Genomic DNA, 14,257 nt, shown 5'->3' with positions numbered 1-14,257 from the left:
AATTAAAACCTTGCCTTGATTAAGAACAGAATTATTTAATTAACAGGAAAAGGTGGGGCTGGCCTTCACTTTGCATTTGAGGCATACCCCAGCCTCAGTGGATTTGCTTTGTCTCTCTTGCAGGCTTGAAGGTCCGGGAGGTGTTTATCAACGTCACCAGGCAGCAGGTGGAGGATTTCCATGGGCCCGAGGACTACTGGTGCCAGTGTGTGGCCTGGAGCCACCTGGGGACCTCCAAGAGCAGAAAGGCCTCTGTGCGCATAGCCTGTGAGTATATTCTGGTTACCTCCTTGTCCTGTATAAATACACACTAGACTTACAGAGTGCAGAAGGGGGCTTAGGACATGCCAGCTGCTTCAGCAAAAGAGAGGGGAGAGGACAGTAAGAAACCATCAGAACTGTCGCCACCTGTGCTCATTCCCTCTTGTCAAACGGTGGTTGACATGTTGGAGATTTTTTTTTTCTTTTTTTTTTCTGGAGCACAATCAGCAAATCAGTTTGGATAAGAGATTCTGCCTGGACTGTCAGAACGCAGGTGCCTCCACAATACCAGGAAAAACGGTTCCTGAGAGAGAGAAAGAAAAAAATAAAAATGAAACAACGCAAATGGATTTTGCTGTTCATCATCATTGACACAGTTCAGGGAGCATTGCTGGGAAAAGTTGAGCAATGACTGTTGACTGTACTTTTCTAGCAAATCTGCAAAAATAAGACATTAAAGATTAAGGGAGTTTTATAGCCTACTGTTAAATCTCTTTGCTCTGAATCTTAAAACATGGAAATGGGTTTTAAAACTGCATTTGTTTGGCCCAAGTAGGACCAGAAAAAAAAGACACTTGAGGGAAAAAAAAAAAAAAAAACCAGATTCCCTTTCAGGAGAGCCTAAGATTTCTTTGTCATGTTTCGGTATCAGTGTTTTTATTTTTTTAATAATTCAATGAGTTTTATTATATTTACAATTGTAGAACCATCCTCACAAACTCATTTTACATTTGCATACCAAACCCCCAGTCCACTCCTCCCTCCCCCAGAGCCTGTCCCCTTTGGTAGCAGCATCAGTGTTTCTGATCATCTCCAACATGTTTAGAAATATAGAAACTTCAGACTTCTTGTTGTGGCTCAGCAGTTAGTGAACCCGAGTAGCCTCCATTAGGACACAGGTTTGATCCCTGGCCTCACTCAGTGGCTTAAGGATCTGGCATTGCCATGAGCTGTGGTGTAGGTCACAGATGCAGCTCAGATCCCATAATGCTGTGGCCATGGTGTAGGCCAGTGGCCACAGCTCTGATTAGACCTCTAGCCTGGGAACCCCCAAATGCGGCAGGCGTGGCCCTAAAAAGACAAAAAATGAAAGAAATATAGAAACTTCCTTTGTCTTCCTTTAAAATGGCTTTATCCTACCCTCCCCCCCATTATTCCACCTTGATGGGACCCCATAAAATCTCCTTTGCATGTCTAGCAGTGTAAAAGGACTCCCCACCCCCTCCCTACCCCAGCCAAGAAGGAAAGGGAGAGATGGAGGGCAGAGATGGCTATTGTTGTTTTATTTAAATGTTGCCTTCACTACCTTCTGAGAGCGCTGCTGCGGTGAAGAATATAGGACAAGAGGGATTTATTTAAGGACTCAAGGAATTCTTCCTAGCAGATGTTGAAGGTGTAGGGATTAAGCATAGGAGTAAATTGCTGGTTGCAGAGACGTTTATGTTTCTTGGGAAAGGAAATCTCTGTCTTAGCCTCTGCACTTCACCTTCACTCCTCTGGTGATTTGGGAGGCTCCTGCCTGGTTGACTGGGCCCTAGGGGGCCAAAGAGAAGGTCATCTTGTAAGCTGTGCTCTTGGTGTAAGATCCCTGGGAAGTGTTTTTCCTGAAGTGATTTTAGTACATTTTAGCCCGGAAATACCTTATGACGGGTCAGCTGAGAGAGGAACCGTGTTTGATTTTAGTTTTCCTTGACACATCCAGCTCTGTGCCTCCAGCATGGCATTGGCCAGGCAGGCTGCCACATTTAACTCCAGTCAGGGTAAAGCCGATTATCCTCTGGAGCCTGAAAAGAGGAGAGGCAAGACAGCATAGGGAAGAATTCCCTCAGTTTCTTTCTTCTCAATGTCACTTCTCCTGTGCATCTTCTTCCTCTACTTCATGGAGCCCCACATGACCTATCCTTTGATTCCCTATATGTTGTTTGTTTGTTTCCTCATTTTGACTGTGCCTGCAGCATACGGAAGTTCCTGGGCCAGGGATCGAACCTGTGCCACGGCATTAACCCGAGCCACAGCAGTGACAACATAGTATCCTTAACCCACTGGGCCACCAGGGAACCCCTGAAGTCCTGTAAGTATTACCTTGTTAATCTTTCTACCTCTGAACTCTGTCACCTCCATACTTGCTCACTTCATTCCTGTCACATGCCTGCTAGAAACCTCCAGAGGTTTCCTCCTACTTGGCAAAGAAGGGCTCAAATTCATCTTCATTCATTTCCCATAGCCTCTGTGCGTTTTTTTTAATTCAGTGAATTTTATTAGATTTGTAGTTGTACAGCTGTCATCACAACTCGATTTTATAGCATTTCCATACCAAACCCCAAGCCCATTCCCCCCAACCTGTCTCCTTTGGAAACCCTTAAGTTTTTCAAAGTCTGTGAGTCAGTATCTGGGCTGCAAAGAAGTTCATTGTATCCTTTTTTTAGATTCCCACATATAAGTGATAATATATGATGTTGGTGTCTCACTGTCTGATTAACTTCACTTAGCATGATAATTTCTAGGTCCATCCGTGTTGCTGCAAAGGCCGTTATTTCTTTCCTTTTAATGGCTGAATAATATTCCATAATCTATATGTAGCACCTCTTCTTTATCCACTCCTGTCATGGACATTTAGGTTGCTTGTAGTCTTGGCTACTGTATAGAGTGCTGCAGTGAACACTGGAGTACATGGGTTGTATCGAGTCATGGTTTTCTCTGTGTAGATGCCCAGGAGTGGGATTACTGTATCAAATGGTAATTCTATTTTTAGTTTTTTGAGGAATCTCCATACTCTTTCCATAGTGATTGCACCAATCCCGTAGCCTTTGATCATGTACTCTGTACTTCCTTCTGAACACTCTTCTACTGTTTGTATTGCTTCACCTCCCTGACATATGTATCTGTCCCTAAAGCTTCCAGTTTCACAAATGTGACCCTGGTGGCTGAGAACCCAGACACTGGAGTCCTCTTGGTTTCTAGTTCCTATCTCCATGTTGTGATGGTGGACAATTTATTCACCTCTCTGTGTCTTAAAAGGGTGCTGACGTCATAGAATTCCTGTAAGAGTTAGAGATCTTGATAACTTTAAAGTGTTTTAAACCATACTGAACACAAAGCTAACTCTTATCAGTCATTTGCTCTTATTTTATGGCATATCTGATTCCGTGTAGCCCCAGCATCATACACCAGTAAGTGGGTTAATATTTAAACTAATTGAACTTAATTATATTTTTAGTTACTTAGTTTTTCTGCAGATTATGGCTATATAGATTCATTTTAGGCCAACCCTATGTATCCAAGTCTCCTGAGTGTGATAGAATCAGAGAAGGTTTAAAAAATGGAAAACACTTTTCTATCACTTCCTGCTTTTTTAGAGTCAGCAGATACTTTTGTGGAAATCATCTTGAAAATCACTTTAGGGATTAAAAATCATTTTGTCATTCTTGTGTATGGTATGCACATGAATATGAAAAGTGATTTTTAAGTTAAAAGAATATCTTTAAAGCCTATATTATGCACTTAGCATAATATAATCTCTAATATTTACAACATATTTTTAATTTCTTCCTGTGTAGCAAGAGATAGATTCTTTAATTTATTTAAAATTATTTATGCAAGTCAAGACATGATTTGTCATTAAATATTGCATTTGACTTGGGGACCAGTGTACATTAAAATGTAAATTGAAATTTAACTATGTTTAATGGCATCAAAAGTGGAGGGGGGAAAAAACCGCCTTTAGGACCTTGGTTGGAATTCTTTTGATTCGCTTGCAGGAAGAAAGAAGAAACACTTTTTTTTTTTTAATAACTTTCATGTTTTCTTGAAATAAAGAGATTTCTGGCTGCTATTTGCAAGCACTTCCCAGCAAGTAACACATTGCACATGAGGATAGTTTTTATTTCCAATAAATGAAAAGCCAAATTAGATATAATTGTCACCATATTTCTTCTCTTTAAGATTATTTTTTGAAGTGCTAAAGACATCTTAATGTGCTTAAATAAGGATTTTGATATAAGAATGTCACTTATGAATCTGATGGCAGTTGTCTTGAGGGGACTTTGCAAAATTAGTATCGTTTTTATATTATTCATTCAATTATTGTGGTTCACAATCAGAACTCCCCATGCTCCGTGCATTTAACCAATGATCCATTCAAATTTAATAATTTCAGGAGTTCCCTGGTAGCCTAGTGGTTAAGGATTTGGCCCTATCACTGCCATCATGTGGGTTCGATCCCTGGCCTAGGAACTTATGCATGTGGCAGGTGCAGCCAAAATGAAGAAGAAGAAGAAGAAATTAACAATTTCAACACCGCAGTGGATAAAATCTCCATGGCATCTGAGCTGTTCAGCTGAGGGATGTCTTATCATGATGGTGTTAGCTCATCTCTACAAAAACACCATGAAGCTCACCAGCATGATATGGCTTAGAGACCATTCAATTTAAAAGGGAAACAGTATAGTCAGAATTACTTTTTTATTTATAGCACTCATATTTTCATTGAACTAGATCCACCTGGGGTATCAGTACCTATGTAGATTCCTAGTTTCTACCCTGGACCTTTTGGGTCAGACTGAGGAAGGACCAGGAAAGCTGTGTTGGTATAAAGTTATCCAGGTGATTCTATGATCAGGGGACTTTGGAACATCTTGCCCAGGAACAGTGTTTCTCAACTGTTAACATATATGCAAATCAACTGGGTTCCTATTAAAAAGTGGATGATTCAGTTGAAATGTGTCAGTATGTCCAATTCAAGGTCCAAGAGTCTGTAATTTGTAAGAGTTCTCATATGATGCTGCCAGATGGTCTGTGGACCCTACTTTGAGTACCAAGACCCCGGAACACCCTTAGGAAGCACTATTTGGGAACGGATTTAACCAATGCCTCCAACGTTGTCAATAGCTGAGAAAGCAATGCTCAGAAAGGTGAGGTGACTTGACCACAGGGCCCCCAGCAGATGGCAGACATGGAACCAGACCTTACATCCATCCACCCTCCCCGAGCACTCTTGCTACTAAGCCCTGTTGATTGGTTTCTGTTAAATGGGAGTTTGAGAACATAATAGAAAAGTTCATGCTCATGCACATTCAAATATTTTCTTAAGGACAGACGTGATTGCTTCCTATTCTGTTTCTGAATAAATTGCATTCCTCAACATGGTCAAGTTATTATATATTATATACTTACATTTTCTATATGTTATTATGTTATATATAATACATATATTTATATATAAAATCACGACACATTTTTTTTTGGCTGTGCCTGCAGCATATTCTTGGGCTAAGGATGGAACCTGCGCCATAGCAGCAGTGGTCCAAGCTGCTGCAGTGACAACACTGGATCCTTAACCCACTGTTCCACAAGAGAACTCCACAAATAATGACACATTGATGCCATCATGGCCAAAAAAAAAAAAAAAGTATAGGTTTTGTTTTTAGTAGCCAGAGTGCCTGTCTTCTTAAACTATTGTGTTTCCCTTAATAATTCCAGCCTGTGTTAGAGAGATGCTGGCAGCCCATCCAGCTGCCTGGGGCTGGGAATAGCCGAGGCCCCATTTCAAAGTGATGTTCCAAAGGTGAAATAAATAAATAAAGCCAGCTCACAGTCACCCCCGCCAAGTTGGCAGAAGTCTGTCTCCAGGGAGTGACTCCCACAGGCCTTCTCTCGTTGGTCTGATTCAATAAAGCTGGAGGTGGTTGGGCTGCTGTGGCATCTGTTACTTCTGCTGCTGGATGGTTGTCAAAAGGAGGAATATTCAATTATTCGTAGTTGTTTATTTTCATGGGCGAACATTTGGCTGCTTAGCCCTTGCATTTCATTCCCATTTCTCTCCTCCTTCTTCATCTGCTTACAAAATGTTTGGCCTCTGTCATTAACCCTCAGTTGAGCAGACCCTTCTGTTTTTTTGTTTTTTGGGCTGCCCCTCAGCATATGGAGTTCCTGGTCCAGGGGTCAGATGCAAGCCACATTTGTGACCTAAGCTGCAGCTCCGGCAAGCCAGACCCTTAACCCACTGTGCCGGGCCAGGGATTGAACCTGTGTCCCATTATTCCGGAGATGCCACTGATCCTGTTGCACCACAGCAGGAACTCCTGACCCTTCTTAACACCCAGACCTATGCTTCAATATGGGAGTTGCTGGGGTTGGGGGATCAGTGAAACATTTGTCTGTTATAGTCACACTGTTGACCATGGAGGATAAAATACAGCAGGAACCCCATTGTTCTGTTGATTTTTTTTTTTTAAAAGAGAATCTATAAAATATGGTATGTCCTGAATATAATTTAAATAGAGGGCTAATTTGAGACACTCTTAAAATATCTGTGCAGTCATGCCAAGAATGAGCAAAGAACTTAGGGGAGAATCTCATTTAAAAGTTATGAAGTTCCCTACCTAAAAATTACCAGTAAAATCAACTGGCCCATAGCAAAAACGATATTAGTTTTACCTGCTTTTGGCAGGAGGGTGGTATCTTTTTTTGAAAGCTATAGGAGACATCCAATTAACCATACTTATGGATCTCGGCTCCATGGCTTTGGTAAATAATAACACCTTCTAAAAAGAGTCATTAGCCCCCTATCGTTGTCAAAATTAAATATTAAAACAAACATAGGCACATCTATCTGGTGTTCAAATTCAGCCTTAACCAACATTTTCCATCTTACCTCCTGGTATATCCATGTAAGCGTGCTAGCCTCTGACTGAGTTAGGATGGCTTAGATTCTAGAATAAAAACTTGTTTTTCTTCTCCTAGAAGTGCTCATATTCTTTCTCCTTCCTGGAGCATATTCCCAGCCCCATCTCATTCTCTTCCCAACTGCATCCAAGGACCATCATGCATGCCAGCTGTCTCTTTTATGAGACCTAGTATAGTGAATCTCTTAGTACTAATTGACCTCAGCAGCCTAACATACCAACTGAGCCCTTGAAAAAGATACCCACCCCCCAGCATCTCCAGCTGAAAAATTGATAAAGTAAATATACTCCTCAGAGCTCTCATGGCATTTGCTGAGTACTTGTCCCATGGTACCAATTAGTATTTTTCCAGAATTCTGGTTATCTTGAAGTTTTGTGTGGACTTATTTCCCATATTAGACTGTAACTTGCTTTAAAATTCAGTTGTGCAGTTCCCTTGTGGCACAGTGGGTTAAGGATCCAACATTGTCACTGCAGCGGCTTAAGTCCCTGCTGTGGTGTGGGTTTGTTCCCTAACCTTGGAATTTCCACATGCCACAAGCATAGTCAAAAAATAAATAAATTCAGTTACATTATTCTCATTGACCGGATCTCTGAGGCTTGTACAGAGCCTTATCTCATCTCCTTTGTATTATAAATGCTTGTTTGGTTTGAAAGGCAACCCTGTCTATGCCAGATAGGGTTCCATGAAAGTGCACTTGTGAGCTCCCTGTCATGATCATTATATGAGACTAACATGGCATCTGGCTTCTTAGCTCACCCATAGCTTACAAGGATGTTATAATTTCAAAGATCATCATTGTCCTCACTGGCTTGTGACCTACTCCTAATAATGTTTACTGTCATAAAGAAGAGGTCACAAGGGAATTGGGAGCCGGTGAGTCATTACAGCCACACAGCCCTGTAACATGTAGCACATGGCTCTGAAAGGCCCCAAGGCTGCCAGCTTTACCTGCGCTTTTACTTTGCTCCCTTTTCAGGACCCGGGATTCGTTCCCAGCTTATGGAAAATACTGTTCAGACCAATACTTAACACTCAGTAACAATGGCACAAAAGCTTGCAATCTTCTTTGCCTTCCCCTGGAAGAATATAGCCAGAGTCAGGAGAGAATAGTGTTTTTCTTAGCCAAAGGCTGATCCTTTCATTTAGGCTGAGGTAGACAAATAGGAGCATTACCGAAGGATCTAAGGGTCCAGGCCTCTTGATGGAGTTGAGCACTGCAAGAGAGCATCTGGCCAAGGCAGGGGTAGGCATTAAAATGAAGCCTACATTCCACCCACAAGGACTGCAATCCAGACCATGGCTGCAATCACACAAAGAAGGGGCTGGTTTTTCTTCTACCTATCCCCCACTCGGCCCCTTTGGCAGTGCCTGTGGCGTGTGGAAGTTCCCAGGCCAGGGATCAAATCTGAGCTGCAGCTGCTACCTACACCACAGCTATGGCTATGCCAGATCCTTAACCCACTTTGCCGAAGCAGAAACTCCAGGACTGTTTTTGTTTTTTGTTTTTAATTTTTTATTATAGTTGATTTACAATGTTCTATCAATTTCTGCTGTACAGCAAAGTGACCCAGTTATACATAATACATTTTTTCTTACATTCTATCATGTTCTATGATAAGTGATTAGATATAGTTCCCTGTGTTATATAGCAGGACCCCACTGCTTATTCATTCTGAATGTAATAGCTTGCATCTTCTAACCTCAAACTCTCACTCCATCCCACTCCCTCCCCTTTTTCCCTCGGCAACCACAATTCTGCCCTCCTTGTCCATGAGTTTGTTTCTGTTTTGTAGGTGGGTTCATTTGTTCCATATTTTAGATTCCACATATAAGTGATATGGTATTTGTCTTTTTCTTTTTGATTTACTGCACTTAGTATTAGAATCTCGTTGCATCCATGTTGCTACAAATGGAATTATTTTTTTTATGGATGAGTAGTATTCCACTGTATATCTGTACCACATCTTCTTAATCCATTCATCTGTCAGTGGACTTTTAGGTTGTTTCCATGTCTTGGCTATTGTGAATAGTGCTGCAATGAACATGCATGTCCATGTATCTTTTTGTATAAAACTTTTGTCTAGATATATGCACAGGAGTGGGATTGCTGGATCATATGTTAGTTCTATATTTAGTTTTCTGAGGAACCTCCTTACTGTTTTCCATAATGGCTGTACTGATTTTTCTTGATAGTATTTTCTAGCCCAAGACCTGTGTTCTTATAGGTATCTGATTTGTGTCCAGTATACACAAAGATGCCACATAGGCTTAAGGCAGCAGAACGGGGCACAAAATTTGTGGTACTGAGTGCAAAATGAAAATATGGGGCCCCTTGTTCAAAAGTTAAGAGTTTTAAGCCATTGGTATTAGAGTATTAAATCAAGCATTGGGCCCCATGCAGCCATACTGGTCCCACCTCCAGGAGGCTGGCCATAATGGCAGTAGTGGTGATGGCTAATTAAATCATTTTATATATGTAATGATTTTATAAAAAGGGCTTTGAACAGCTAGGGGACACATTAAAACTGATTCCACATGGAATTGGAGGCAGGGTTTTTTGGTTTTGCTCTAAAGCCAGAGGCAGCATCACAGGAGCTATATTTTAAGATGGCATATTTGGGGTCAGGCTGACAACTGGAAATGCCTATTGTGGTCACATTCTTCTGCAAACTGTACATAAGCAAGCAAGTATGTCTTGTAGGGGTGATACTGGAGAAGCAATTATTGCATTGGGTGAGTAGGTGACTAATAGGGTTTTCTTTAAAAAAAAGTATAGTGACATAATTCAGACTTTTGAGAACGTTGAAATATAGTACAAAAAAGTTCCTTTAAGGTTTTTACTGAGAATCTTCAAATGTTAATATTTGACCAAATTTGCTCTGGGGTCATCTCTTTCTGTGTTTATTAGTATATGCATTTGCAAATAGATAATTATGGTTTATTTTTTGATTTGGTTAAGATTAAGTTGCAGACACCATGTTCCCTTTCCTCTAAATACTTCATTGTGTATGTATTTTGTTTTTATTTTTATTAGAGTAGAGTTGATTTACAGTGTTTCTGCTGTATGACATAGTGACATAGTCATACATATATACATTCATTTTTCTTATGTTATCTTTCACCATTGTGTATGTTTTTAATAAACACATTTTCTGACATAACTATAATATTACTATCAAGAAATAAACATTGATACAATACTATTATCCCATCTAAAGACCTTCTGTTTCATCAGTTGTTCAAGAATATCCTTTATAATAATAACAGAAATCCTATGGCTTACATTCAGTTGAAAGGTCTCTTTAGCCTTCTTTAATCCAAGTAATTCCTCAGTCTTCCTTTGTTGTTCATTATGCTGAATTTTACAAGTGTAAAGTTCAGTTATTGTGTATAATGTTCCCCAATTTGAACATGTGAAAAGAGCAGTCATCTAAAAGGAAGTTCCACTGGCCACATCTGGGACAGTTTGAGCATCGAAAGAGATCATAAAGAGGTTCCCAATGTAGATCAGTGGGTTAAGAACCTGACTAGTATCCATGAAGAAGTGGATTCAATCCCTGGCCTCACTCAGTGGGTTAAGGATCTGGCCACAAGCTGCAGTGTAGGTCGCAGATGTGGCTTGGATCTCCAGTTGCTGTAGCTGTGGCTGGCAGCTACAGCTCCAATTTGACCCCTAGCCTTGGAACTTTCATATGCCTCAGGCACAGCCCTAAAAAAATAAAAAAATAATAAAAAAAAAAAGAGATCATAGTGAAGGATTACAGTTCATTAAAAAAGAATCCAAGAATTTATACCGATATGTTTTAAATGAATATAAAAATAAATGAGGGGAAAGGGACAGTCTTTCCTTATATTAGAATAAATGAATAAATGTAAAAGGAATGATGGAAATGGAAAGTTATTTACCATCTATCATAATTTATTTAGCATCTATTGATTGATTCAGACAAGCATCATGGATACTAAAATTAATGGCTGAAAGTTTTGGGAGTAACAGGATGTTTATAGAGTCTGAGTGTCTCTCTATAAGATACTGATTAATTACAAAGAGAGAGTTAGTAACCTAGCTGTAGAGAATGCTACCATATGCCACCTTAATTAGGTGGTTGGAGTTGACATCACTAGAAATGGGGACAAATACACAGTGTGTATTCTGATGGGATAAATGGAGAAGATAGCATCACTTCAATGATATTCCTTCCAAAAATAGCTTATCTGTATTTAACCATAGGAAAGCATTTGACAAGCCTAAATTGAGGAACATTTTACATAATCGGTCATTTTTAACTACGTACACATATCTCTCAAAATGCCAGCCTGGTGTGGGACATGCTGGGGTGTTCTGGGGATAAAAGAAGCCACAGGATAGACATGGTACAGCTTTCTGAAACATCACTTGCCTTCCCCCTTAAAGTCAGTAAAATATAAACATGAGCACAAGTATGGAGCAGAATGTATAATTTTCTTAAATAGTGACGATTCAACTTGAAACTTCTAAGCCATCTTGTGCATGCCACATTTTTTTAGGCTCCATCTATAAATGCCTCAGGGATGTGAATTTATTTTTCTTTGCTAGTAGGGGCACCTCAATAGAGAGTGTGAATAACTCGGAACTGTAAGTGATTGTGATTCTATGAACAAAATAGGATGATTTCTACAGAATTGGTATAAATTGAGTTACTTTGGCTTAACGTGTGCACAATTGAGAACATCAACCTTAAAGATGGGAACTGCTGGGTAACATCATGCTACTTTGCAACATATCCTACTGTAGATGATGGGAAAAAGAGTTCCCCAAATAACATGCCTTCATGTCATTTATTGCCAACTATTACTTTCCTGAGAAGAATTTGCAGAAATATGGCCACCAACTTTTTAGGAAATCTCAGTTAATTCAATCTGCCATGCTTGTGAAAGAAACCTGAAACATCCTGGAAAATGGCCCTTTTTCTAAAATCCTCAGTGTAAGTTTATGAGGAAGAGGATAGATTTTATTTCAATTCACCTCTCATTTTTTTTTTCCACTGAAAAAAATTTCTGACAGATAATGTTATGTAAGAACACAAAACAAAAACTCCCAAAATAAAAACACAACTTACCTCTGTTAACATTTAAGGACTTTTTGAGGCTAGTGATATTGTTCTTAAATTAGTTTAACATCTCTCTACCAGGATAAGTAAGGACAAGCGGGTGCATTCTAGAAATTGGTTAAGCATCAAAGATATCTAAGGTGTGGAAGTGCCAGACATACATGAATAATTAAATGTCTGCCATGTTCTCAGAACAGTAATACATAAAATTCCATCCCTTCCTTTGAGGAGCTTACACTCTAGTGAAGAGATAAACTTACAGACAAATCTTTTCAAGAAAGCATGGTTAGAATAAACATGGTGTGTTTTAGGGGCTCACCTGAAGGACAATTTGTTGATCCCCTATGTCTGTGGTAGGCTTCCTGAAGTAATTAGGAAGAAGGAGGGTTAACTTAAAACCCCATTGTTCAAGTTAAGGAAAGAGTTAAATGCACAGAAAGATGGAACAGTATGGAAGCTACACTTGAAAAAAACAAGGAGATGTGGTGACCAGGGAGAAAGAGATCAGATTATGGAGAGTGCTTGAATTCTCTGCTAAGAGTTTAGATTTATCCAGGATGTGGTCTGGGGCCATTGAAGTGTCATAAGCAGGGCAGTATTATAGTCATATCTTTGAACCTCCAACCCCACCTTCCAACTCAGCCACAGAGATTTAAAGGGGAGCAGGACTCCAGGCAAGGAAGCTTCATGCCAACCTATGAGACTGCTGATGGGATTTGAACTTTGTCGAGATGGTCTATGTTAAAGGGGAAGGGGCAAATCTGAGGTTCCAGAAAGGTGAAATTACCAAGCTCATGTGGCTCCTTGAATGCAAAGCTAAGGAAAAGTGAGATAGAAGTGTAAAGATTATCCCAGGTTTGGGGCTTTGTAGATTTTGGGCTAAAGTGACTGAATTAATGGTGTTTCCATTAAGTGATATTATTCATAGAGTCGTTTCTCCACTAGTGTAGTGAACAAGATACTGAGTTCTTCTTTGGGTCACATTTTGTGTGAACTACCCATGGAATATTCAATGAACTGTTTTCACCATGCCATTGTGTTTATGAGCCTCAAGCCCAGAGGTCAGCATCAAACCTTAGCATTGAGAGTCATTGACAAGTAGGTGGTCATTAGAATAATAAATCTCTATCATAAAAGAGGGAGCAGGTTTTTATCTGAAATACTTAAGATGGTTTTCCATACTATATATTTTCCATCCTACTCTGCAACACCCAAACTGCTGGTAGAGACAGAGGAGTAGACCATAAGTAGTATTCTGTACGTGGTTAAGGGCTAAACAGAGGGGGAACCATGAAGAAGACAGAGAAGAAAAAAGTACTGAAGAGGCACTGGGAGATCAAAGAGAGGGTGGAGATTTTTATGAAGGAGTAAATGGTCATTGGTGTCATTGTGATCACCAAAGAAAAGTAATAAGTGGGGAAGTGTCAGTTGATTTGCTTCCATTGACTGGGGCAAAGCAGTGTCATGGGAGAGGGTGGTAGGAGTTGATGATGGTAGATCTAGGATTCAATGGAAGTTGAGAGAAATAGATGGTATGGATACTCCTTTCCAAAAATTTGACAGATAGCAAAAAATATGGACCACTACCTCAAGTTATCCATTTGCAGACTAGATGGTATTATAATACAAGTATGATGATTAGATAGGCTCATTTATTGAAAAGCCTTATCGAGTAGGAATAGGAACAGCAGAAAGTGAAGAAGTAAAGATCATAAGAACTAGATTTAAGTTTTGGGCTCAACTGATCAGCTTTGTTGCTCTACTCAAGGGTTTCGTAAAAGTTGCAGGCTGAGAGAATCACATGAGGAACTCTTTTTTTCCCCCTTTTTTAAAGTTTTGTTGAAACTTTAGAATTTGATTTACAATGTTGTGATCATTTCTTCTGTACAGCAAAGTGATTCAGTGATACATGTACACACATCCATTCTCTTTCAGAATTTTTTTTCCCACATAGATTATCACAGAGTGTTGGGTAGAATTCTCTGTGCTATATAGCAGGTCCCTGTTGGCCAATCATTCCATGTACCTCAGTGTGCACATGCCAGTCCCAAACTGCCAGTCTATTCCTTCCCTCCACCCAACCTGTCCCTTTTGGTAATGGTAAGTTTGTTTTCAAAGTCTGTGAGTCTGTTTCTGTTCTGCAAATAAGTTCATTTGTATCCTTTTTTTAGATTCTATATGTAAGTGATATCACATGGGTTTGTCTTTCACTGCCTAAC

The 14,257-nt window shown here is 39.8% G+C and overlaps 1 protein-coding gene across 1 annotated transcript in view; it reads left to right on the top strand.

Annotated features, from left to right (window-relative positions):
* UNC5D (unc-5 netrin receptor D) overlaps positions 1 to 14,257 on the top strand; it is a 258,218-nt gene that overhangs the window by 18,791 nt on the left and 225,170 nt on the right. The window contains exon 3 of the mRNA XM_047770238.1: positions 124 to 267. Within this exon, the coding sequence (XP_047626194.1) occupies positions 124 to 267 (144 nt within the window). The remainder of the gene's footprint in view (positions 1 to 123; positions 268 to 14,257) is intronic.

This window comes from Phacochoerus africanus, chromosome 3 (assembly GCF_016906955.1).
Source record: "Phacochoerus africanus isolate WHEZ1 chromosome 3, ROS_Pafr_v1, whole genome shotgun sequence".
Classification (NCBI taxonomy): domain Eukaryota; kingdom Metazoa; phylum Chordata; class Mammalia; order Artiodactyla; family Suidae; genus Phacochoerus; species Phacochoerus africanus.
This window is presented reverse-complemented; position numbering and strand designations above follow the sequence as displayed.